The following is a 26,835-nucleotide window of genomic DNA, read 5'->3' as shown; positions in this document are numbered from 1 at the left end:
GGGAGAGAGAAACTCAAGCAGACTCTGAGCTGAATGTGGAGCCCCACGTGGGCTCGATCTTACGACCCTGAAATCACGACCTGAGCCAAAACCAAGAGTCGGATGCTTAACTGACTGTGCCACTGAGGTGTCCCAAGGCATTAGATTTTTAAAACTTTCCATGGGTTTCCAATGGACAGCTCAAGTAGACAACTAAAAGAACTCCAGGTTTGGGAGTCAGGAAGCTGAGTTCAAATCCCAGCTCTCCTACCTACTATGTTAAAGAAGCTAAGCTATTTAACCTTTCTGAACCTCAGTTTCTTCTTATGTAAACTGGAGATAATCATAATACCCACCTCATAGGGTTTCTGGGAGGATTGGAAGGAGCAGCTAATGCAAAATGCCTAGTTCGGTCCCTATCACACACTCTTCCATGTGAAGCCATGGAATTCCTCAGATAGCAAATGCAAAGCCAAAAAGAAACCACTGTATACTTCATATTATCTAAGTCATAATTAATCATATCTGCTCTATTATCCATGTGGTATTCTATCTTATATTTGTTTGTATATTTCCTGTTTCATTAGTATACTTGCCTTAAGTCCTTTTCCTTATGGCTCATGGTAAAAATGACAGTAAACACTCACAGAGCACTTATATACACGTGCCAGGCATTGTCCTAAGGTGGTGGTTTACATATGTTAACTCATTCAGTCCTCACGTCAATACCTGGAGTTATTTTCATTATTACCATATTACAGATAAGCACTACAAGGCACAGGGAGACTAAGAAACTTGCCCAAAGCCACACTGCTCATAGGTGGTGGAGTTGGGATTCAAGCTAAAGAAGTTTTTCTCTAGTGACTGTGTTCATGACCATTATACTGTACTGTAAAATTTTATATATATGTATATATATATAATTATATATATAATTGTTAACATATATTAATAAATTTTATATTTTATATATAAATAAATAATACATTTTATATTTTTTATTTAAAAATAAATTGCATAGAGGCGCCTGGGTGGCTCAGGTTATGATCCCAGGGTCCTGGGATCGAGCCCCACATCAGGCTCCTTGCTCCGTGGGAAGCCTGCTTCTCCCTCTTCCACTCCCCCTGCTTGTGTTCCTTCTCTCACTGTGTCTCTCTCTGTCAAATAAATAAATAAAATCTTTAAAAAATAAATTGCATATAATAAACTATAAAGATAATAATTAATATATAATTATATATATAATTGTTTATATACATCTTTGAGTTACATATATAGATATATATATGTAACTCAAGAGATGTAGCATACTCACACATAATTTTGGCTTGCTCAATCTTATACCAATGCCCAGCACTCTGGCTTTGGAGGGTGCACATTTCTATGTACCAAAAGACTGTACAAAGATGTACATAGAGGCACACCAGAAAAATGAAAGATGGACTGCCGTAAATACAGATCCCTTTGTTGCTAGGAAAGGTGGGTTCAGGGACTGGTGCCGGTCCACAGACTTGTTACTGTCTGAGACAAGATATGTACAGAACTGAGAGTATTTCCAAACCGTCCTAGGAATTTGACACTGACATGACAAAGGAGCATGTAATCGGTGGACTCATCTCATCATACAGTGCCTTTTACAAAAGCATTGGTCTGGGGTGGCTTGGAAAATGAGAAACAAAGGAACTGGTTCTTTGCCACAGATTGTTTGGGAAACAACACTCTTCTCAATCTGTTTCCTTTTTCTTTCAATATTCTTCAAGCTAGGTGTTCTCTCTACCAAGAACAAACCCTGGTCTGAACGTCAAGTTTTATTACATGACAGTGCAGAGAAGATGTAGGATATGACACTGGAGCAGCTTCCCCTGACTGAGAAAGGAAATGAAAGCTCCAGCAGTGGGTCAGGGTGTAGAGAGGGCAAAGGAAAATAGGTTAGAAAGGGCCTGGGGCTACTTGGCTCCTACGAGGATGGCCTGAGGAGCTCAGCTGGGTGAGGGGAACTTAGCATGGCTGAGACAACAGGAAGTCTTCCAGGGGCCAGTAGGCCTAAGGGCCCAGGGAACACAGGCCCCTCTACCCTGGACAAAAGGTCAGAGAGAGAATGCCAACTGGTGAGACACTGGGAACAAGGACAAAACAGCAACAGCTTTGTAGATGCCAGCAGACTGGGTGAGCCTGTGACCCAGGAAGAAAGGTAGAGATTGGGGGAGGAGGAAAAAATATCCGAGGGAGATACCCCTTTAGAAGTACTTGACTTGACTAAGGGAACTCACACCCAGCAAGGACTCTGGCTCAAATCTAGGCTCTGAAATTTGTTAGCTATGGGATCTTGGAGACATGACTGAACCAAGACATCATCTTGGTTACACGGAAAGCACTCGAATAGTCCTTGGGCCATAGTAAATCCATGGAAAATGTGAGCAATAACTAAGATTATTAGTGGCAACATTGGACCTACATTTTATGTTTGTTGACCCAGGGTCAACAGTTTCTCAATATAACCGTCAAATATTACCCCTGGATTTTATCCTCATTGTTCAGGAACCTGTGTGGTGCTAATATTCAGTTACATCCCATTCTGCTTAAGTATAAAGCCAAACACATCACTATTACTCATAAAAACAATAAGAGCGTCAAACGGGAATTCACTTGATAGAAAATCAATAGCTATTTGGTTTGTTGTATATAACTGATTTAGAAATAACCTTCCTGTGTTTGGAGCTTAAACTTGGTAATAGCCAATGAAATTAGATGACAGCTATAAGTAGCTTGAAGTAAGTTGAATTCTTCCTTCTTAAACATGGCTAACACAAACAAAACATTCCAGTCTTTCCTTTTTCCAAGTTACCGACTAGACTTCCTTGTAGTTATTTACCCTGGGCTGGTCTCTCAATTAGAGGACAGTGATTCTTTGTCACAAAATGTGTTTTAATATATATCTAGTTTTAGTCAAAATATGAAACTTTAAAATTATGTACATTTGTTTGTAGGCACAGACATCTTTGGATATACCATTATATGTTGAAAACTGAGGAAAAATGCCTATTTTGTATTAGGCCCTTACTGCCTTGTTTTTTTTTTGTTTTGTTTTTAATTTTATTTTATTATGTTATGTTAGTCACCATACAATACATCATTAGTTTTTGATGTAGTGTTCCACGATTCATTGTTTTTGTGTAACACCCACTGCTCCATGCAGTATGTGCCCTCCTTAATACCCATCACTGGGCTAACCCATCCCCCCACCCCCCTCCCCTCTAAAACCCTCAGTTTGTTTCTCTGAGTCCATAGTCTCTCATGGTTCATCCCCCCTCCGATTTCCCCCCTTCATTTTTCCCTTCCTTCTCCTAATGTCCTCCATGCTATTCCTTATGTTCCACAAATAAGTGAAACCATATGATAATTGACTTTCTCTGTTTGACTTATTTCACTTAGCATAATCTCCTCCAGCCCCATCCATGTTGATGTAAAAGTTGGGTATTCATCCTTTCTGATGGCTGAGTAATATTTCATTGTATATATGGGCCACATCTTCCTTACTGCCTTGTTTGAAAACATATCCTTGATATATCGATTGGTTTAAATGAAATTAATTTCAAAAATTTTAATCACATATTGATTTTAATGTAATTTCATGCCAGGAGACTAAACATCATTGCTGTCTATATATAGCTCTTGGGAAGATCTATTAATGGATCTGTCTATACTCTGATAGGTGAAGTAAATAAATATGTTTGCTATGACCTCTCTTGGTATGTGTTTACCAAGTGGGCTGTTGCTGGACTTTTTATGACCCAGATAAAAGTATGTTTAGATTCAAAGTCTATTTTGGAATCTTGGAACATCATTATTTGATGGCTACATCCCAAGTATGATTTCTCTACACACACCTGCCATCCCATCTCAACTATATTTTCTGGTAAGATCTACCACTTCCATTCTTAGAATACTGTCAATGTTAAATGATTTTGTTAAAAAAAGTATACTGTTTGGTTTTGGAAATTTTACTTGCTTTAAAATGAAGTGCCTCTTACAGTTGCTTGGTTATACATCTTAATTTCCCTCCAAGTCCTGATGCCCTTTCGGAAATATTTTCTGACCATACAACACCAAAGTGAAAATACCACTGAAGTCTATTTACATAAACCACAAACCCCTAAATGAATTGGACGTGTTCCTAATGTAGGAACAGAGTGCTTTCTGGCATTTGATTAGAAAGATTAAATCAAATTAGCCGGGATAAGTCAACTGTTACAAGGACTGGAAACTGCTAAATGAAACTCTAACAAGAGTTACAAATGGGTATTATGCCTACTTGGAAAGGAATAAGGTTATTAAGGGGTTCAGTGGAGGTAAGACTGATTTTAATATTTTAATTCAGTGAAGAAGAAAATGAAGTAAAAACCTAGTCAATTATTTTTGTAGCTGATAATGCTTAAAGTAAAAATAGAAAAACACTAAGGTGAGAATGAACAAGAAGTAGTTAAAATGGGAAATAGAAATCAAAGGGCAACTCGAAACATTGAGCCTGAACTTTTAAAATGTCAGCAAAAACAAAGATGGAAACTAACACACATTCAAGAGAAAATCCCCGTGGCCAGAAGCCACGATGGAGTACAGTGCAAAGCGGCTGGCAATTTACAGTATAATATGCTGTCTAGGGAATAGAGGGATCACTATTTGAGACCTTTGATGCTCACATACAGAATCACGGATGAGAAAAATCAGACTCCTCTTGCATAGATACTGGAAAACTTAGCATAAATCTTATTTTAGAGGCGCCTGGGTGGCTCAGTCGGTTAAGCGTCTGCCTTCGGCTCAGGTCATGATCCCGGGGTCTTGGGATGGAGCCCCGAATAGGGCTTCCTGCTCAGTGGGCTGTCTGCTTCTCCCTCTGCCTGCCGCTCCCCCTGCTTGTGCTCTCTCTGTCTCTCTCTCTCTCAAATGAATAAAATCTTTAAAAAAAATTTTAAAATCTTTAGTAATTTTTATATGTTATGAAAAACTATCAAACATTTAATAGCACTTGTCAAGGAAAACAAACTGCAACATTTAACAGCTGCCCAAGACTCCAGAGCCTGCCCATAACCAAATGCCAGGGCACCGAGGTGCTGTGATGACAGGACTCAGTGGTGGAGAATATGGGCTCTGGTTCTGGGCTGCCTGGGTTTGAAATCTGGCTCCATTACCCATCAGTTATGCATAACCTCGATGATCCTAAATTTATTCATATGTAAATGGACCAATGTTGAGATCTAGCTCATGGGGTTCGTGGGAAGATTAAATGATTTAAATATTTTAAAGCACTTAGAACCACTCTTGGAATGTTCCAGGTATTATTATTTGTCTTTTCTTAACATGGAAAAGAAAAACCCTCATCCAAACTACTGTGTTAGTAAAAATACATACTCTGGCCAATGAGCCTGACAATTGAGAGGAATAGAATTTCTAAGGTCCCTTGCACTCTGCAATGTTATAAGCCTATGCTTATTATAGAAAGAAATTTCTACAATACAGAGGATAGTTAAGTCTGCTTTCTTAACATTTGGACATTTGGATACTGATATTTTGATTCCATGAAATACTGACATATTTCATTACTCTAAAGAGCAAACTATTAACCATTCCTTTTTCTTAAATGCCCCCCTTCCAAAGTGTCTGAAAGACCATTATCCCCATTCTTGAAGCTCAAATGGTTGCTCAGAATATGCATGACTCCTCGGCGTGTGTTTGCTCAATTCTGCCCCAGATGGGAGGATCATTTTTTATCTGCGTCATGAGGGATTCAGCCAGGTGTAGGTGTGTACTCTCTGACTCTGTTTCCAACCTTGATGTGGCACCTGATCCCCATATGGTGACTCCACTCTAATAAATCATTCCCACCTTGGACCCACACGCTGCCACACTGGCCCTGGCCACCACTTCACACTTAGTGGGCACTTCCAATGTGCCAGGCACTGGTTTTAAGTATTGTACATCTATTAACCCTTCCAATCCCACAATACCTCTTTTAGTAGAAATTATTAGTACCCTCATTCTACAGAAGAGGAAACTCAGGAACAGAGAAGCTAACTAAACTTCCCAATTTCCCACAGCTGTCAAGTCGTAGAGCTGGGATTCAAATTCAGGTAGTCTGGCTGCAGAGTCCAGGCTCTCAATTCCTACACTGTACTGCCCCAATATTTAAGATCCAGAACCTCGGTCCCTGCCCCTAGCTTAGCCTTCTATTAATAAATCTTACTTTAATATTTATAGAGTGCTTCACAGTTTAAAATCATTTCCCTCCATGATCCTATTTGTTCTTTGTGACCACCGTGTGAGATGAGTACGAGGACACTGAGGCTCACAGAGAGAGAAAATGCACAGGAGGTACTCGATGTTAAAATCAGAACATAAAGCTGGATCTTTGGCTACCAAAGCTTGTGTTCTTTCTATCACACTCATAATTCTGTCCCCAAGGTTTGGGAAAACAAGATATGCATGAGGTTTCACTTTCTGGTAGAGGTGGGTTCTGACTCAGACCCTGAGTTCTAGGGTGGCTCTGAGCCTGAGGGAGGAGAGGATGAGAAAATAAAGTATAAAAGAAAAAAAATTACAGAAAAGATACAGGGGAGAGGATATATTCTAGACATACTATCATAAAAAGAATGATAGGACTTGGTAATGGTTTGGGTATTGGAAGTAAAGGAAAAGTCAAAAGCAAAAGTGACTCCAAGGTTTCAAATGTGAGAAACCAGGGGCGCCTGGGTGGCTCAGTCGTTAAGCGTCTGCCTTCGGCTCAGGTCATGGTCCCAGGGTCCTGGGATCGAGCCCCGCATCGGGCTCCCTGCTCAGCGGGAAGCCTGCTTCTCCTTCTCCCACTCCCTCTGCTTGTGTTCCCTCTTTCGCTGTGTCTCTGTCAAATAAATAAATAAAATCTTAAAAAAAAAATGTGAGAAACCAGGAGATCATCGACACCATTAGCAGAAACATGGATGAAAGAAGAGGACATAAAGGACAGTGAGTTCGGGGTGCCTGGGTGGCTCAGTCAGTTAAGCGGCTGACTTTGGCTCAGGTCATGATCTCAGGGTCCTGGGATGGAGCCCCACATCGGGCTCCCTGCTCAGCGGGGAGCCTGCTTCTCCCTCTCCCTCTGCCTGCCTGCCGCTCCCCCTGCTTGTGCGTGCTCGCTCTCTCTCTCTCTCTGTCAAATAAATAAATAAAGTCTTAAGAAAACAAGACAGTGAGTTTGGCTACAACTGTGATGAATACTAGGTGACAGTTGGACCTACAAGTGGGAAAGCACATAGTAGATGGAAAAACCTGGAAATGGAGATCTTAGAGGCATTATTTAAAATGATATTTTTAACTATGATATTTAAAACTATGGGTTGCTGAGACATCAAAGGCAAGGAGAAAGAAGTAATAGATTGTGGGCCAAATAATAAACCTTTGCAGGAATGAACAAGTAAAGAGAAGAGAAGGGAAGGAGACAAGAGAGAAAGTGGTTGAAAAGTAGCTGAATAGATAATACAGAGTCATAGATAACAAGAAAGGGAGAATTCAAGAAATAGGAAGTGATCATGAATGTCACAAAGAGCAAAGTAGTCAAACAGAATGAGGATTTGGAAAAGTATCCTTCAGAGCACTTATCATAATCGAAATGAATTATTTGGGGAAATTAACATCTTTCCTCACTAGACTAGAAGCACATAAAGGCAGATCCGAGGGCTGCATACTGTAACTTCACTTTGTAGCAGCGTCTGATGCGTAGCTATCACCGAATATTTATCGAATGGATAAATAAATGAATGAATGTCATTAGATTTCCTAATAGCACCACAAGTGACCCTTGGAAATATAATGGCAATCAAGTGATGAAAGTAGATGTCATATCACAGGGAAATTGAAAGAGAGAAAATGGGTAGTAAGTCAAGAAGGGGCGGATTTAGTAAGTACCTCTTAGAGATGTGTTTTGCTGAAAGGGGAGAGCAACCGGATCGAGAAAATTTCCTATCCTAGAATACTATGTATTTAACAGATTTTGTACTCTAAGATGTCTGCCTGACTTCCAGATGATCTTCCAGACCTTCAGGTAGCCACTCGAGTCACCAGCTCTACAAGTGATCAAAGCAACGGGACCACCTCTTTCATGACCGCTGCGTTCAGGAGAATTAGGAGTCTATGGGCTCGGCATGATGGAAGATGTTGAGAAAGCATGGTGAGCAGACATCAGAGGAAACAAGGACACTACCCACAGAAAAGACAGAGCCGGGAACAGCACCAAGTTGGAGAAAAGTTACAGAATCTGTGAAATCATCCAAGGGCGGGAAAATATGTGTGGGGGTGAACACGTGAGAGTGAGAGCACATACACGAGCAGCATATGGGATGTACAAAAACATAGTTACAAAGAAATTCTAAATAGAAAGTATCAAAGATGATAAGCTAAGTTATTGCATATGCTGGCAAAACAGTCATAACATATGCCATCGTACAACGGAGCTCAGTGAGGTAAAACAAACAGCTCATTCTGCACATTAAAGCTGCATTTCCTTAACATACTAAATAAGTGTAAGAAAGTAGTTTCAACAAATACACTAAATGTGCCTCCAAGACACAAAGAGGTAGAAACATTATTTTATTCCCTAAACTTATTAAAAGACATCATCGAACTAGAATAAACTGAACGGCAACACAAAGCTAATTCCAAACCTCAGGCTGGCAGAGAATTTCAGAAAATCATAAGCACATGGAATATGATTTGGCAACAAAAAGACATTTTCTCATCGTCTCCCTTATCTGTTTCCCCAGTATTACCTGCCCATATGTAAATGTGTGTGTGTGTGTGTGTGTGTGTGTGTGTACATACTCAGGGGTGTATAGATTTAAGGATTTCACTAGAGTCCATTTGAATGTCTTCATGCACTTAAGTCATGGGGTATAAATTATAACAGTCTGTGCTTAAGCTGTTGTCTAAACAACATATAAGCAACTCATTATAAAGCAAAAAAAAAAAAAAAAAAAACCTAAACCCTAAATTCCTGTGCTTAAAAGACACTTTAAGGAGGCTAAGATTTAAGGTATATTTTTAAATACATTATCATATACGAGTAATATTTGCTACTCACAATTTTGAATGCTGGAAAAAGATAACTCCTTTTTTCTCCAAGCACAGAGTTTGATATATTATACTGCAAAATGCACTTCTCCCTTAAATGAGGAAGATAGTATTGCTAATTAAAACAATCTATATTAAAGAGCAATTTTCAAAAACCTGATGCATCTTTCTAGTGTATATTCATATACAGTCAGTATGTCATCTCCTCATGGTGTTTAAAAACATCACATTCATGTTGAAATTATTCCAGGGATTTCAGGCTTTGGCAATCTTTCTACTCAACTTATAACCACAGTGGATATTTAACCATATCAAGAACAGGACTGTTATTCAACAATGCTAATAAAACATGTGAGTTTTCTAACAAATGAAAGAAGCTCGGAACAAAAGGACTGCTATCTCATATAGAGAGGTGTGAGAGGTTTTTGGCAAAGTGACAGTCCTTTTGCTGTGAATCTGATTTCTTTATGTCACGAGGATATATATTTGCTCGTGGAGACACTCATTTTTCAGTAGGATCTAGTGCAATGTTTCAATTTGTAGATTAAACTAAGTGCTAATAACAAGAAGATGCTTAGATTTCCCTCCTCAAGCCATCAAACTTACATAGCAGCCCAACAGCCAAAATGTCACTTCTGTATATATTCCTCTCTCTCTCTCCTCTCATTGTAAAATCTCGTATCAAACGGTGGAAGGAGTCATTCATTTCCTGACAAGCAAATCTCAACCCCCTAACACAGAAAAATACAAAAATCAAGAAAGGAGAGGTCACGCTAAAGACCCCTAAACACATTATTCCTACCTCAATCTGATGGTTAGAACATTTTGTAGACTCGCTTTTCTTTCAGACACACCAACCGTAGAACACTGGTCTACTTGACCCTCATGGAGTACTAGGAGCAGGAACTTGAAAAACCAGCCTCTCGTGTTCCCACAATCTATTTACACACCGAACACACCCAGGAGCACAGAGTAATGTTTATCTGTGGTGGACAGCTATTCCAAGAAGCAGGCAGTGTCTCCACTTTCAAAAAGGAGTCTCTGCTGATCAGCAGGGGAAAGGTAAGAGCTGTTTCATCCTCTTAAGCACATTTAGGAAGATTTTTGAAATGAAATACTTTTTAAATTAATGTTTTAAAGGTGATTCATTCTTTCAATATTCTGTTTCTTTTGATGTTCTATTCTCAAAGGATCTGAGAAAAACATATACTTAATGATAACAACTAACACATAAGTCCCAGGTGCAATTCCAAGTGCTTTACATCTATCATTTCCCATAAGTTCCAAAACTTATTAAGTAGGAACTATTACTATCCCCATATTACAGATGGGCAAACTGGATATTTTGCCCACAGTTACCCAATTAGTAAATGGTAGAGCTAGGAGTTAAATCCAGCACCACAGTCCACGTGTCTAACCGTGACACCACACTGTATACGTATGATTTTGTTATTTTCATTTTTCTGTATGTATGATTTTTAAAAGATAAGTGTAATAGGATGTGGCTGCTCAGCTGAACATTGGATAAAGAGTGAAATTTTCTTAATGCTTGTACTATACTACATCTTAAGTTGGAGTCAATAAAAATTCTGGAAGATTATTTCTCCAACATGATTATTCATTTATATGCTCATAGCAGGCTTCTTTTTAGCTGCAGTGGCCCTTTGGGGTCCCAGGGAATTGAGTAGAAGATGGGTCTAACTTTAAGTACCAAGAGAGTTATTACTTCCTATGTTCAAAGAGTCATATAGGAGAAGCCAATACAACACCATTAAAAAAAAAAAGTCTCAAGGGTATCTGTTCTGGTTTTTTGTTTTTTGTGCTTTGATTTCTTTTTTTTTTTTTTCTGATTGGGTAATTCCTATTGATCTGTCTTCAAGTTCACTGATTCTCTTTCTTCAGCCACCTGCAAGCTGATGTTGAGCCCAGGTAGTGTGTTTTTATTTTAGTCATTATAATTTTAAGTTCTAAAGGGTTTTTTTTTTTTTACATTTAAAAAGCATTTTAATATGCAAGTGAGACAAACAGCAGGCAGATGTGCAGAAGCTGACATAGTTGCTTCTGGGGTGTAAAAACTGGGAAGCATATGGAAAAAGTGAGTCATTCCAATTCCCAGTTAGGTTCTAAAGCTTTTATTTGGTTATTTATAGTTCCCATTTACCTGCTGAAATTCCCTCCCTGTTCATTCATTAAGACTGTATGTCCTTTTATTCTTTGAACATATTCTCCTTTAGTTCTTTGACCACAGAATAATTGCTTTAAAGTCACTGTCTAAAAAGTCCAACAACTGGGCATCTTGGCTTCTTTTTTTTTTTCTTGACTATACATCACATTTTCCTGTTTCTTTGCATGTTGAATAATTTTTATTGTACACCGGACAGTATGGATATGTTTAGAGATTCTGGGTTCTGCTATCTTCCTCTGAAGAGTGTTGATTTCTGTTCTAGTAGGCAGTGCAGTAGGTTTGGTTTTATGCTTTGTTAAGGTAGATATGTAGAAAACCTAAGGTCTTCCCCAAGCCTGGTTAAATTTAAGGTATCAGACTCCAAATTCTACTCTTATCCATATCTTATAAGGGTAGGTTTTATGATTTTTAAGGGTGGATCTATTATAGGTTTTACTTTAGGGCATGGTCTTTACCAGTAAGGCTTCTGGTGTCTCAGCTGGATGCCCAGTATATTAGTGAGGTATTATCCAGGTCTCTTCACTCTTATTGCTTGGAGCTCCAACATCCCCCAGCATGGGTCAACTGGTAATATCTCTGTCCTTTCTCAAATCTGTATCCTCTGGCCAGTCCTAGGTAGTGAAGCCCTGTGAACATGCAGCCCAGTTCTCAGCCAAAAGCTCTTGGAGAACCTCCAAATGGACTTTTGAAGACCTTCCTTTATATAGATCTTTCTTCTGTGATGCCTAGTCTTGAAAATTCCAGCTTCTTCAAATGGACTAAACTCTGATTCCTGCCTTCTCAGCCCAGCAGCTTCACTGTTGTTCTGCCTGAAATCCAGCAAAATATGCCAGTGGGAAGTTTTCCCCAGGCAGAGAACTGGAGGGATGGCTGAGCTACCTTGTGGGTTTCCTTTCTCTCTGAAATTACAGCACCGTGCTGCCGGCTGTACAATGTCCCCGAAACAGTCAGCTCATATATTTTGTCCAGTTTTATGGTCGTTTGTGGCAGAAGGGCTAGTCTGGTACCAGTTACTCCATCAGAGAGTGAAAGTATTCCAAGGGATGCATTTTTGACCAAATTTAAGTGTTATGAAAAACCTATTTGCTGCTGTCCAGTCTTACAAGCCTTGTGCAGTGTTAACCCATCTCAAAACATAATCCTATGAATCATGTGAAAGGAAGGTGGTGGGGGACGACTTCAGGGGAGATGGGATAAATTAGCTAGCTGCTGTATCCTTTATCTTCACCTAGTGTCTTAGTTTGGGTTCCCTTAGAAGCTGACGCTGATTTGAATGGATATAGTTTATTTGGGAGGTGTACTAGTTTCCTTTGGCTTCTGTAATAAATTACCACAATCTTGGTGGCTTAAAGCAACAGACATTCACTATCTTATGGTTCTGGAGGTCAGAAGTTTGACATCACTTTCACTGGGCTAAACTCTGGGTGTTGACAGGGTCACACACTCTCTATAGGCTCTAGGGGAGAATTTGTTTGCCTTTTCCAACACCTAAGGATGCATTCCTTGTCTGTGGCCCCTTCCACCATCTTCGAAGTCAAAAGCCTAGCATCTTGCTTCAGCGGTTACCATGCCTTCTTCTTCTGTACTGAATCTCCCTCTAGTTTCCTCTCATAATGACACTTGTGACTGCATTTAGGGCCCATCCATATAATCTGAGATATTCTCCCCATCTCAAAATCCTTCACTTAATCATATTTGTAAAATTTCTTGTGCCATGTAAGGTAACATTCACGATTTTATAGATTAAAACCTGGATATCCAGCCTACCAAAGTCTACCCTCTGGCCCCTAGAGATTCATGTCCATCCCACATTCAAAATACCCCATCAACCCCAAAAGTCTCAACCCATTAGAGTACCAACTCAAAGTCTAAAATCTCAGTACCTAAATCAGGTTTGGGTGAGATTCTGAAACAATCTATCTTGGGGCAAGTTTCCTCTCCATTTGTGGACTTGTGAAACTAGAAAACAAGTTATTTACTCTCAATCCATCCAGCAAGATCCATTAGGTTTCAGGGCCTGAAAATAGTCCTCTATGGTTTGAAGCTGCGCCCTTGGCCTGTGGCTCAACCCTTTGGGACAGAGCTTCCATCCTAGGGCATGTGGCTCTAAACTCTGGGCAATACTACTGAAAAGTATTCTTGTGTCTGTTCTTTGTATTTCTTTTTAAATGGGTATAGCATCTGCTGGTTCTCTCATGAGGTAACAAAAACCTTTTAACATGTTCATTTCATATTTGTATGAACGTCATGATTTGATCTTGTTCTGAAAATTATGTTCTAATCATCTTAGAGGTCAAATAGAAATTCCCAATACATTAACCTACCAGAGCTAGGTAAATTCCATTGCCAGAGAAGTGTACCTCATGCAGAGTTTAAGCCTAGGCATGTCTTTTCTTGGTGGTTCAGGTGAATCCAAAGCACCAATGCAATGATGTTGACTCTTTTTCTCTAGTTTTAATTTTCTGATCTACTATCTCAGTTGTTTTGTTTTGGATGCATTATAGCCCATAAAGTATTGCTGTTCTAAAGTAAAATGTCTTTTTATTCTGGAATCAGAATGAGGATGCTGAAATACAAAAGTGAGCATGGACAGAAAGCTGCAGAAAGGTCGCAAAAATAGAATTTGAAAAGGAACACAAATTTGTGCTAAATTTTTCCAAACTGGACTCAATTTTCACAAGTTTATTTATAAGATTCTCAACAAGAGATTGTAGTTACTTTAATATCAAACATTATATTGAATATTAACTCAATCTGATAATTTGATTTGCTTTCAGTAAGAAAGACTAAGTTTTGTTAGAGTATGGATCTGCTCTTACTAAGAGGTTGCAAAAGGTGACTCCTTAGCTGTATGAGTTTCTTATGACACCTCCAACAAAGTACTAAAACCTTCATGGCTTTAAAAACACATACATTTATTTGCTTACAGTTCTGGAAGTCAGAAGTTCAAAATCGGTTTCTCTGAACTACCTTCTTTGTAATCTACCCCAAAAAGCAGAGATTTTGTACTTCAAAAGAAAAACTTTCTACCATTTGCTCGGACTTCATCATGACCCTGATTATTCTCTTTAAAATAAAAGAAATAATGGGGCTTGCGCAGTCCGGGGCTGCTGGAGCCGAGTCGCACCCCCGTCGGGTAGCAGCCATGAGCACCCCAGCTGTGCCCCAGGACCTGCAGCTGCCCCCGAGCCAGAGGGCTCAGCCTGCGTTCAGAGAACAAAGAAGACAAAAACTCAAGGAACATATGTTAAAAAGAAAAACTTTTTTGGCATACAAACAGGAAAATCACATACCCAGTAGTAGAGACCAGAAAGTGATGAACTCTGAGGGCCAAGTCCACGAAGAGACAAAAGTTCTGAAATTTAAAACAAAAATGGCTGGTAAAGAAAATGTCAGTAGACCTCCTGGGAACAAAAATCATATAACAATGGAAAAAAACTGTATTCCTTTAAGACCTTCTAATGAATTAACCAGTTCAACAATAGCAGTTGACACACATAATTTTGAGAATAATAATCAAATGGGACAGTCCGTACCAATTAAAGATGACCCTCAAAGTCAACACATGACATTAAGCCAAGTGTTTCATCTTTAAAACAACAAGAAAAAGAAACAAATATCCATAGAAAAACCAAAGCAAGATGCTAACATGTCCAAGAAGCTTGTGCTTGGGTCTTACCGTGGCCAAATTGTTCAGTCTAAGATTAATTCATTTAGAAAGCCCCTACCAGTCAGAGATGAGAGTTCTGCAACAACGAAGAAGCCTTCAGCTGCTGTCCCTAAGGACCCAGAGCCTCCACCCGCGGACACTCACAGTGCAACAGTGAGAAGTGATAGAGCCCCAAACACGGTGACCGCCACTAAACTTGGGAACACTGCATCTCAGGACAGACAGCTGGTGCGGCCTCCTATCAGAAGTCACCGCGACAGTGCTCAGGACGCTGTGAAACGGGGCATCGGGCAAGCCACTGCCAATGTTACAATCCGGAAAGGGCCTCGGGAGAAAGAATTACTGCAACCAAACACGGTTTCATCTAGTGCCAAAACCAGTTCTCAGGCTGTAGAGAGAAAGAAGACCCTGTCAAGAAGCCTGACCTCTGAAACTGTAGCCAGGCCTGCTTCGTCTTCTAACACCAAACTGATACAGAAATCAAAAAGCATTGACCCTCACAGACACACTATAGCAAAAGCAACTCTTGATAGATCAGCTCAGCCCAAAGAAACAGCAGAAGAGAGAAAAGCTTGTCGGAGTGAGTGGAAAGCTGGTAAAAGAAGAGTGCTGAAAAGGCCTCCTAGCTCAGTGGTTACCCAGCCTGAGCCTGAAGGGCAAAACGAAAACTCAGTTGGGTCCTTTTGGACGACCATGGTAGAGGAAGATAAACAAAGATCATTTACTGAAAAAGTAAACAAGACATTTTCGGAATGCCTGAACCTGATTAATGAGGGGTGCCCAAAAGAAGAAATATTGGTCATACTGAATGACCTGATTAAAAATATTCCAGACGCCAAAAAACTTGTTAAATACTGGATATGCCTTGCACGTATTGAACCGCTCACAAGTCCTATTGAAAATATTATCACAATCTATGAGAAAGCTATCCTGGCAGGGGCTCAGCCTATTGAAGAGATGTGACATGCAAATGCAGATATTCTAACAATGAAGAGTCAAGAAAAAGTGAAATATGGAGAAAATATTGAGGCTTGTGCAACTAAGGACTACATCCAAGAAGTCGACAGTGAAGATATAGGTGTTAATCTAGAGTCAGGAAGACCAGAAATGGAAAAGAAACCTAGAAATGTGGTATTTCAAGATGGTAAAAAAGAGGAAGATGACAAAACAAAAGATCCAACCAATGATGTTAAAACCCCCAGTACAGAAACCAGAGGGAGTTGCTTAATTAAATATAATGTGTCTACTACACCATACCTACAAAGTGTAAAAAAGAAGATACAGTTTGACAACACAGATACTACATTTAAAGAGCTAAAGTTTCTAACACCAGTTAGACGTTCTTGACGTATTCAAGAGAAGACTTCTAAATTGCCAGATATGTTAAAAGACCATTATCCATGCGTGTCATCACTGGAGCAGTTAACAGAGTTAGGAGGTGAAACCGATGCTTTCGTATGCCCTCCGAATGCAGCGCTATGCCCCATGTACTCAGAGCCTGGAACAGCACAAGAGAAATAAAGTGATGATAAGGAACGGGGCTTCTGTTGTTCCTGGGGGCTTTTGTTTGCTTGTTGTAGCTTTGTATGTCTCTTAGGAGTTGGCCAAGTACCTAAGTATTCATGGCAGTGAGCTCTTCTACTGATATTCACGTTATAGCAGGAATTGCCTTCTGTGCAGCAGAAAGCTAATCCTACCTTGTCAATCTCAGCAGAGGAAGTTTCTAAGAAAGGTAAATTTTGTCAAGTAGTTTACTATGTTCCTTGAATATAAACAGGTTTGATCATAATGTTGGCTTGTTCACTTTTAATAGTCTTAAATTGTTAGTCATTAAATATAAGTCATTACTTATATTGCAGCAGACAGAATACTGACTTTTTTTTGCCTTTCCTTAATTTTGGATCAGTAGGAAAGTCAATAATTGTAATGTGATGACCCCTTTCAAAAGTGAAGACATGGAAGATTTAGCTTGCTTTTCCACCCAATTCTTGTTACCCAGGCTGCTGTGGTCTCTTGTGCTTTGGCTCTTCACTATCACTTTCCATCAATGCTAGTGAGTCTGTGGTCTCTGTTGGCTTCTTTTTTATTGTAGCTGAGGTCACCACAAACAATAATTCATCAAATGCCCCATTTCTAAGAGGAAATACTTTGTAGTAAAAAAGAAAAGGTGCCAAACGCAGTGGGTATTTGAAACTTTAAATCTGAGTTTCTTTCTTTAGTTCCTTTTGTAACTTGGCTGTCTAAAATGTTAAAACTTCAACTTTCCTCATTTCATTTGATATAGTTGTAGACTATTAGAATGGAATTAGAGAAGGAACATATAATGTCATTCTAATTTAGGTAGTATTTCTAAAATAACTAATATAAAATATAACTAATATAAAATATAATAAAACTTTACTGTTAGTCATGTCCCTTGAAACATGATAGTCATATACAGTAAACAGTTTCTTCTCCCCACACATTAAATATCACCCCTAAAATTGTTTTATAAGTCTCCAAACTAATACCTAAATACATCCTCTACCAATTCTACAGTTTCAAAGATTCGATAGTTTTAAAACTGTGTGTAATATAAATGTGCTTGAAAATCACTGTCTTATGTTCACTCATTCCATTTGTATAATAGCACCTATCTTTGTTCTGTTGTCTTATGCTCTAGAGAGGAGTTTTATTCTTTTATAAACTGTGTTCCTAATATTTATAAATAAATATATCTGTATAAAAAAATAAAATAAAAGAAATAATGGAAGTTACATAACTTTTGAACGGTTATTACATTACCACTTTAAGTAACAGGTAGCCAAGCTACAACCATTCATGTTCTGAAGCTTCCATAATCCTATCTTAAGTGCTCAAATGTCCTGGCAATTTTATTTTTTTCTTCCCCAAAATGAGTCCCAAATGAAAAATGAAATAAAATAATACTTCAAAGGATATTTTGCACTTAAATCTCTCCTTGAGATTTCCTGGAAGGCCCTGAAAGTCACAAAATTCTGTCACCTTGTAAAAAGAGAGGTGGTAGAATTATGAGGTTTATTTGACATACTACTGTTTATGAGTTGCCTGGGAAAAAAATCTCAAAAGAGGTGATCAACTTTCTCCAGGTTAAAGTTGAATAGGGATAACATTATTAACATAAATATTTTAGAAATTGTGGCATATGTAGGAAGTTCCTAGAGATTTGTCAGTATTCTCTCTGTCCACTGTTTCTACTTACTGGAGTCCTGCTGGTACTTTCCCTGATGATATTAAGGCAACAATACTACAGTGTTATCAGTATCATTTCAGTTATTTTTAAATGTTTGATTGTAATCTTACTATTTTAATTTGCAACTAGCATCTTCTAGGCCAGTGCTTTCAAACTGAGGATGTATATAAAACTTATCCCCAGAGAGTTTATTAAAATAAAGATGTTCAGAATCCGCTCCAGACTTTTTCCAAAATAGTCTTAATCATTAGGCTAGTAGACCTTTTGTCCAAAACTCATTTTTTTTAATTGGCTTTATTATCTTCTATTGCATACCACTGAAAAAAAAAAGTAATTTCACCTTCATTTGCATTATTCTTATGCCTCCCCACAAAAGTTTTCCCTTGTGAAAATTATCAGTAGTAAGTTAACCACAGTCATAAATGTCTGTCTCCTCTGGATAGTTTTTCGTTTAACTCTGATGGTTCCCCCAAGACCATACAATCAGCTCCGGGACAGGGATCTTGTTTTCAACAAAGAAGGACTGTCTGAGAATCCCCAGGAAGAGGACAGGTATTTCCAAGAACAGGCTCTTGAGTACAGGCTTCTGACGTCATCACACAACCACCTTTAAGACCACGTCAGTGGACAGACTCAGAATTTTGAGAACAAGTTAACTGAGAAGCAGAACTTTGCATGGTATTGTTCAACATAAGATACAGTGGAACAAGACCTATGTTTGCAAAGTATAAAGATAAAAAACTAATGATGTACTATATGATGGCTAATTGAACTTAAATAAAAAAGCCAAAAAAGTATGAAATCAGTCTTTTTATCCTAACCTATCAGATTTCCCAAATAAAACACAACTAAGTTGTTGATAGTGTTTTCCTAGATCCAAGAGACACTAAGATCAGTACTGAAGAGTTTAGCTTTTTCCCAGAGGAGAACATGAAACACTTTCCATCTCAAGGCCCATTTCTCAGGATATTGGAGAGGAAAGAACCTCAACAGGTAGGAGAGACAAGCTCTCCTTCTCACTGTGATGTTGGGTGAGCTGATTACCATCTTGGGGCCAAACTGGCCTCCGATATAAAAGGGCGACCCTAAAGAAAGTTCTGTCTCCCGTGCACCACTTACTGTTAGTACAGAACTTTTCTTAGGAAAAGCTCATAGACTGGTAATTGTACATATACCTCAAGCAGACCTTTAAAGTAATTTGGGCCAACCTCCACATTTTATGGCCATGGAAGATGATGTGCCCCCAAGTAAACTACACTTCTAGGAGACCAGAACCTGGTGAATCTCCATCTGCCCTTGCTGGGGAGAGGCCCGCTTGCCAACTCACATGAAGAGGGGAGTAAGAGCTGAACTTGGCTAAGGCTAGGAGGGCTGCATGGCTCTCTGTAACAAAGCACCAAGGAACTAGAGAAGTTCACACAGGTAGCCAAGGCCTACCAGGACCACTGTCACAACCTGAGGGCCCGGTACAATGCCAGGAAGTACCTGGCCAAACAGAAGGAGAGGATGCTGGCAGAGAGAAAAGCTGCTAGAGAGGCCACAGCTGCCTGTGGTAGCTCCTTGAGCCCCCTCTGATGACTATCACTGTATTACTAAAATAGAGAGTAAGGAATTCTGGAAAAAAAATTTTGTGGGGTGGACATCTTGACAATGTTTCTGTAAATATTTGAAGGGGCAGTATGTGTCAAGACAGGTTTCTTGGATTTATAAAAACACATATTCTAACAAGCTCTAAATACAACCTCCATACTATTATTCTCGGGATACTTCTGTGAATTAGCTAAAAGCCAAGCCAGGTCTTTCTGCTTACAGTGGAAGGAGGCGGAGAGAGGGTGAGTCACCAGGCAGAGGGGAGCAGAGAGGAAACCAGGCCGAGGCCTGTCTGGTTCCCAGGTGTGTACCTCTGGCTTCTTCCTCTACGTGGCACTCTCCTGTCTCTCCACAGGGTTCAGAAAGCTGTGGTTTCACAGCCAGAGGCCCAGGCGTCCAGCCATCATGGGAGAGCCAGGCCCAGGGGCTACTTGGAGAAGCACCCCTAAGCATCTGGTCTACAGAAAGGGAGACATGCAGCTACTCATTAAGGGCACACTCTGTGCCGGGCACTGTGTTCTGCAGCAGCTAACAGGCACACATTAACTTAACCTTTGTGAAAATCCAAAGATGGAGGAACTCTTATTGTCCCCATTTCACACATGAGGAAAGTGCTGCTCAGAGAGAAGAGAGGACTGTCCAAGGTCACATGGCCAGAAAGTGGTGAACTGGGTTGGCCAGCCCAGCTCCTCTGATCCCATTGTTGAAGCCTCTGGGGCAACCTCTGAGCAGCCCTCTATGACAGGCCAGGGGGCGACAGAGGGGGGGCCCTTGAGCAGACGATGAACAGGAGAAAATGTTAAATGTTGACAGTCACAGGAAGGGGACAGGCTGCCAGAACACTTGCTGTGACAACTATTTTTAACCATAAAGAGCACAAGAGTGTTTATAAGAATCGTATGTACTTGTGAGTCCACCACTCAGGACAGAACTTACACAGAACATACTTATACCTCTCCAAACAGGCATTCACTCTAGGTCGCTCCATCAAATATATGACCATAGACAGGTTAGGTGTTTCATCCGAGAATGAGACTAATAAATGTGTTTATAAAGGAATACATTTGTAAATAAATCTGTTACGGTGTGCCTGGGGTGGCTCAGTCGGTTAAGCAACCGACTCTTGATTTTGACTTAGGTCACAATCTCAGGGTTGTGAGATTGAGCCCCGAGTCAGGCTCTGCACTGAGTGTGGAACCTGCTTAAGATTCTCTCTCCCCCTCATCCTCTGGCCCTCCCTCCCCTTCCTCTCAAATAAGTAAATAAATACATATATAAATAAATAAATCTATTAATAACTATTAAGAACTTCAAGGCTTGCATGTCTTAGGCCAGATAATACCTTTGATGTTCCTATTTACCAGGGTCCACAAGAGAGGACAGGATATACTCCACAGAGTATCACAGCACTAGCTAATAATCCCTGTCTCAAGTCCTTTTTTGGAATGAGGCCGGGCACAAACGAATGAAATCACGCTGAGCATAGTTCCTTTCCTGTATACCTCTTCACGGTTTCCCATTGCTCCTCAGTCTTCATGGAAGGCCCCTGCCCCCCATTAAGTTCACGTCAACTGCTATGCCACCCTCTCTACCCACCCCCCCCACTGCCATCTCCTCCTGACCTCCGCACGTTCCCCTACCACCAATAAAGCCTGCAGCACCTCAGCCTTGGTCTGCAGCCCCACCCCGGTTACCATCATCGTTCTGGGAATTCAGTATGGCCGGGAGACCCCCTGCCCGCCCCCCCGGCCAACCTCCTGGCCTCACAGGCCTTGACTTGCTCAGAGCCAGTGAGGACGTCTTTCCCCCACAACCAGCTACTCCCGGCAGGGCCATTCCCCCACCCCCACCCGGCAAACACTGTCCCCAGTAAACTGCTCCCTGAAATACCCGACTCCAGTGTCCCACACCGCCCGCCCCTTGCACCCTCCACTCCCCATGGGAGATCTCTCCCCCACAACCAGCCACTCCCGCCAGGGCCACTCCCCGCACTGTCCCCAGAGAAACCGCTCGCTGAAACGCCAGACTCCAGCTTCCCACACCCACCGCCCCTTGCACCCTCCACTCCCCACGGGAGATCTCCTCCTGGATGTCTCCCAGACACCTCCCGCTCAGAAGGACAGAAACAGAGAGCAGTCAGAAGCACAGCCCTGGATTTAAATCCTTCAAGAGTATTTACTAATGACAGACGCTAGGCTTCCTCAGCTATGAGAGGACTTGGCTTGGACTGAGACTGTGAGGATTCCCACTAGTCTCCGGGACCCAGGCTTTAGCCATTTCTTCTGGATCCAGGCATCGCATCAAACAGGGTGAAAGCTGTATCGTTCAAGCGGCGGTAGGGCTCTCCATTGCTGTCCGCTGCTCTCTGCACCTCTTGTGGGGCGGTTTGCATGTTGCTGTTGTTGGCCTCAGTGCTTACCACGTCCAGGATGTAGTCAGTGAGGTGGTCTAGCATGGCAAGGAGGAAATCAGCTGTAGATGAAGTCGGGTAATGGGTGTATTGATCCTCCTGCAGGAGGCGGTCCACGTAGCTCACAGGGAACTGGAGCTCAGTTGTTATAAGATGGGCTTGAGTCTGATTGGAGCTCTCACAGCTTTTCTTTGCTGACATGATGTTGGCTGGGTTTGATGTTGACTCCAGTCAGCTCTACTTGATTCTTCAGCTGGACTAGGCCTCTCAAGACACCAGCGGTCAACCCTGCCTACTATATCCCCATGCTCTGGCCCCTCATTGGTCAGGGAGCTGCCTTTGTGACATCCTAGACTTTGGGATGTCACTGGTGCCCATTGTTGCCCTCATCCGGCCTCAGCCCAGAAAAGTGAACGACAGGAACCTCGTCACCCTAATGACTGGACCCTGATTTTGAGAGAACTGTAATTTTCTGCTTGATTTCAACATTGTAGAGATAAATATGCATTTCAATGGAAAATTTTTCCCTGTCTTAGGACACCACTCCACATTATCTGATTCTAGCCTTATATTGTCTTTGAGGTCTCTTACAACGCTTTGTTAGTTGCAGGTTAGTGATAAATATGTAAAATGTATTGGCTAGTAGAGATTACATTGTTCCCCACCACCACCACATGATGTAATGAAACCAGTTTTGCCTCCATTTACACATTCATTTAAATATTCTTGATTAATAGTCCTGGATCTAATCCTTGGATTCTCTATGAACCAGTTATAGCATCTACCCATTCCCTCACCGATGGAATAGAATCTTTTAACACTCGTTTATTTCATACCTGTATTAGTGTCTTTACACTGTTTGAAAAATATCTCTTGATCATTTTGGAAGTCATAATGAGATGCTCAACGGATTCATCTATCAGAATCAGGTAAACATTGTTGAAAGAAGTTGACCTTGGGCTTAGTTTAAGCCCAGTCGTGTCTTCTTGCCTGTCCTAGGTGAAGCCAAAGCACCAAGAGATGTTTCCTCTCATTTTTTTTCCTCATTTTTTAAAAGATTTTATTTATTTATTTGAGAAAGACAGAGAAACAGAGAGAGCATGAGCGGGGGAGAGGCAAAGTGAGAGGGAGAAGCAGACTCCCCGCTGAGCTCACAGCCTCTTGCCAGACTCGATCCCAGGACCCCGAGATCACAACCTGAGCCAAAGTCAGTCACTTAACTGAGTAAGCAACCCAGGCACCCCATCATTCTTTTTTCATTTTAATTTTCCTCTCCACTGAGTCTGTGTTTCTGCTTTGTTTTTGGTTCATTTACAGCTGGTAACAGTCATAGACATTTCCAATCCAAAAGAGAGTAGAAGGAAGAAAGGAGTCTCTGATCCAAGGAATGTGGATCAAGCAAGCAAACTTACACACGTTTCAAGGTCTGGGAATAATCTTTTGTAGCTTGTGGCTCCTCCCTCTGATCCCATGACTTCACCTTCGTCCATAGCTCTGCCCTCTAGGCCCTCGGCTCTGTCCTCAAAGTCATCTTTCTTTTATTTATGAATGGAACACATGCTTGCAGCTGAGTAGTTTTATCAGCTTCTTTTCCTCTTGTCAAATCTTGGGCATTCCACGGCCTTCTTTCATTTTGTCTATCCTCTCAGTTAAAGATGACATTGTTTCTGCTGATTTAACATACACAGAAATCTTGTAGTCCCCCCTGTACGTCAGGGGGATTTGTGCCCGTAGACAAGAGACTTGTTCATAGATCCCTCCAGGAAAATACCATCTCAATTCTTTGCTTCTGTTGAGATGGCTGAGGTTATCCATGATTCCCACCCCATGTTGCTTCAAAGAGCCCTCTGTTTGACTGAATACTTTGATCTTCTGATCCCTCAGAGAAAAGATGTGTCTAGCTACATGCTTGATTTTTATCTCCACAGGACGCTGTCCTGACAGCAAATCCTCTCATTTTAATGTCTTTTGCAATCTGGATAGGCTGAGAATTGCTCTTATCTTCAAGTCCTGGTTCCTTTTTGCTTAACAGCTGTTCCCTCAATTTACTTTCCTCTAGCAGTTTACTCTTAAGTAGCTAGAAGAAATAAGTGCAGGCCTTCGAACACTTTTCTTAGAAATCTGCTCAACTAAATCTTCAATTCACTGTTTATGAGTTCTGCTTTCCGTGTAATTGTAGGACAAAATTCAGCCAAGATTTCTGCCACTATATAACAAGAATCCCCTCTTCTCCAGTTTCCATTATGATGTTCCCAATTTCTTTCTAAACCTTTACCACCAACACCTTTGACATTTGTATTTCCATTAATAGGTTATTCACTATGACTTAGGTCTTCTCTAAGACAATGTAGGTTTTCTCCACTGTGTTCCTTACTTCCTTTTGAGCCCTCACCAGCAGCACTTTTAACATTCATTTTTCTACCAACTGTTCAAGGTAATCTAGCATTTTCTATCATGCTTCTCAAAATTATTCCAGCCTACAGCCATTATCCAATTCCAAAGCTGCTTCCACATTTTTAGACACTCATTACAGCATAAACTACTTCCTTGTGCCAAAATCCATATCAGAGTCCTATGGCTGCTAATGAGTTGCTACACATTTGGTGGCTTAAAGAATACATATTTAGTCTCGTACAGTTCTGGAGGGAAGAAGTCCAAAACAGTGTCACTGGGCTGAAAACAAGTTGCCAACAGGGCCATGCTCCCTCTGGAGGCTGTAGAGGGAAATCTGTTTCTTGGCCTTTTCCAGCTCCCAGAGCCCCATTCCTTGCATTCTTTGTCTTGCCCCTTTCCTTCATCTTCACAGCCAGCAGTGTAGCATCTTGCCTCAGTGGCCAAATTTCCATTTTCTGTGTCAAATCTCACTGCCTCCCTCTTAAGAGTATTTGCACTTAGATTCTATCACATAATACAGAATCATCGTCCATCTCAAGATCCTTATCTTAATCCTATATGTGAATTCCCTTTTGCCAATAAGGTAACATTTGCAGGCTCAAGAGACTTGGATCTGGTTATCTTTGGGGGCCATTTTCAGCCTACCATGGTAGGTATTCCCAGGAAACTAATAGGGAAGTGATGAATTGAGACAAGGAACGTAAGGAAACAAACAAAATGTCCACTATTAATCAGCTTAATATCACTGGAGAACTTAGGGGGACACTAGAAGATACACTTTCCAAGGGAAGATATTTGCCCCAGCATTCTGGACTGTCATGCTGTTGGGCAGTGGGTTCTGAAAGCCTAATAAAAGCCCTCACACAAAGAAATGTAGGTCCTAACATTTGAAAGTCAGGCAAATATGCATCCAGTGGGTTTGTGATGTGACAATGTGTGTAGGACCCTGACAGCATCCTCTACGCGGTCATGTTTATATACTTTCATTATAAAGTCTGCCCTTTCATCCTTACCTCCTGCCTGCTCTTTCATTTAACAACTGTTTATTGTGCAGCTACCCTGTATCAAGCACTGAGATGCTAGATACTCAATGTTAAATCAAACAGATACTATCTTGAGTCCTTGTGAAGCATCCAGTCTAGTGGGAAAGACACATACCCAAAGAAATATGTAATTCCAAGTTGTCATGCATGATCTAAAGCAGAGATTATCAACTTCTGCACTACTGACATTTTTGACTGGACCATTCTTTCTTGTGGGGCACGAGGGCTGTTGCTGGTATAGCAGGATATTTAGCAGTATCCTTGGCCTCTTACCCACTAGATGATAATAGCACACTACAGTGGTGATGCAAAGAAGTACCTCTATGCATTATCAAATGTCCCCTAAAGGGCAAAAGTATCCTCAATTAAGAACATTACATTAAAAATGTGTATTAAAAATAAATTACTTTAAGATACAATGAGGGGATATTACTTAGATGGAGTAATCAAGGAATAGCCTCCGAAGAAGGGACAATGAAACGGAGAACTGGCACAAGAATAGGGAATGAGGTAGAGAAGAGGTGAGAGAATGAACATTTCAGAAAGATGGGAATGGGCTATTTCCTAAACTGGCAGGGTACTTGGGATATTTTAAATAAAAGTAATGTGACCAAACACAAGTGCAAAAAAGATTGGGGGTTAAGATGACCTTGTATCCACCCACAAACAATGAAAAATCTGGACCTTAATAGACTTCTTGGAACTCGGATCCATCTCCCATATCTGGATGAACATGATTTTTGTACATATACACAGATGACCCTTGAACAACATGGAGGTTAGGGGGTGTGGACCCCCTTTGCAGTACAAAAATCCATGTATAACTTTTGATTCCCCCCAAATTTGCCTACTAATAGCCTACTGTCAACTGAGAGCCTTCCTGATAACATAAACAGTTAACACATATTTGTATGTTATATGTATTATATACTGTGTTCTTAAAATAAAGCTAAAGAAAATGTTAAGGAAATTCTAAGAGAAAAAATATTTATTGTACTGTACTGTATTTATTGAAAAAAATTCACGTATAAGTGGACTCACACAGTTCAAACCCATGTTGATCAAGAGTCAACGGTATTTTAATTAACCAATGATAAAATAGAAAAGGGTTCTAAGAGACCAAACAAGTGCAGGGTGAATGGCTGTCGTACTGTATTGTAGACTTTGCAGAAGTGGCCGCAACGATCCCATTCTCTGTATTTACTCTGTGTAGCCACATTAAAAAAAAAAAGAAAAATGTGACTTTGCAGCCTCTCC

General features: G+C 40.6%; 3 protein-coding genes across 5 annotated transcripts in view; 1 reads left to right on the top strand and 2 right to left on the bottom strand.

Annotated features, from left to right (window-relative positions):
- SYTL5 (synaptotagmin like 5) overlaps nt 1–26,835 on the bottom strand; it is a 243,601-nt gene that overhangs the window by 128,748 nt on the left and 88,018 nt on the right. For 2 of the 3 annotated variants that reach the window (XM_032426709.1, XM_032426711.1), the window contains exon 2: nt 14,554–14,615. The exons of the other annotated variant lie outside the window; for it this stretch is intronic. The gene's annotated coding sequence lies outside the window, so the exon portion shown is untranslated. The remainder of the gene's footprint in view (nt 1–14,553; nt 14,616–26,835) is intronic. 3 annotated transcript variants of the gene reach the window in all.
- On the top strand, nt 14,406–16,451 carry LOC116646016 (cytoskeleton-associated protein 2-like). Its single transcript, XM_032426493.1, is given in 1 exon segment — nt 14,406–16,451. A coding segment is annotated over 1 exon segment (2,046 nt).
- On the bottom strand, nt 22,001–22,342 carry LOC116646015 (huntingtin-interacting protein M). Its single transcript, XM_032426492.1, has one exon. It carries the CDS (start codon nt 22,340–22,342, stop codon nt 22,001–22,003), a length of 342 nt encoding a protein of 113 aa, XP_032282383.1.

The sequence above is a fragment of the Phoca vitulina genome, unplaced genomic scaffold (genome assembly GCF_004348235.1).
Source record: "Phoca vitulina isolate PV1807 unplaced genomic scaffold, GSC_HSeal_1.0 scaffold35, whole genome shotgun sequence".
Classification (NCBI taxonomy): domain Eukaryota; kingdom Metazoa; phylum Chordata; class Mammalia; order Carnivora; family Phocidae; genus Phoca; species Phoca vitulina.
This window is presented reverse-complemented; position numbering and strand designations above follow the sequence as displayed.

Coding starts and splice junctions, on each gene's coding strand:
- LOC116646015 (XM_032426492.1), bottom strand. CDS start 22,342: ATGTCAGCAAAGAAAAGCTGTGAGAGCTCCAATCAGACTCAAGCCCAT.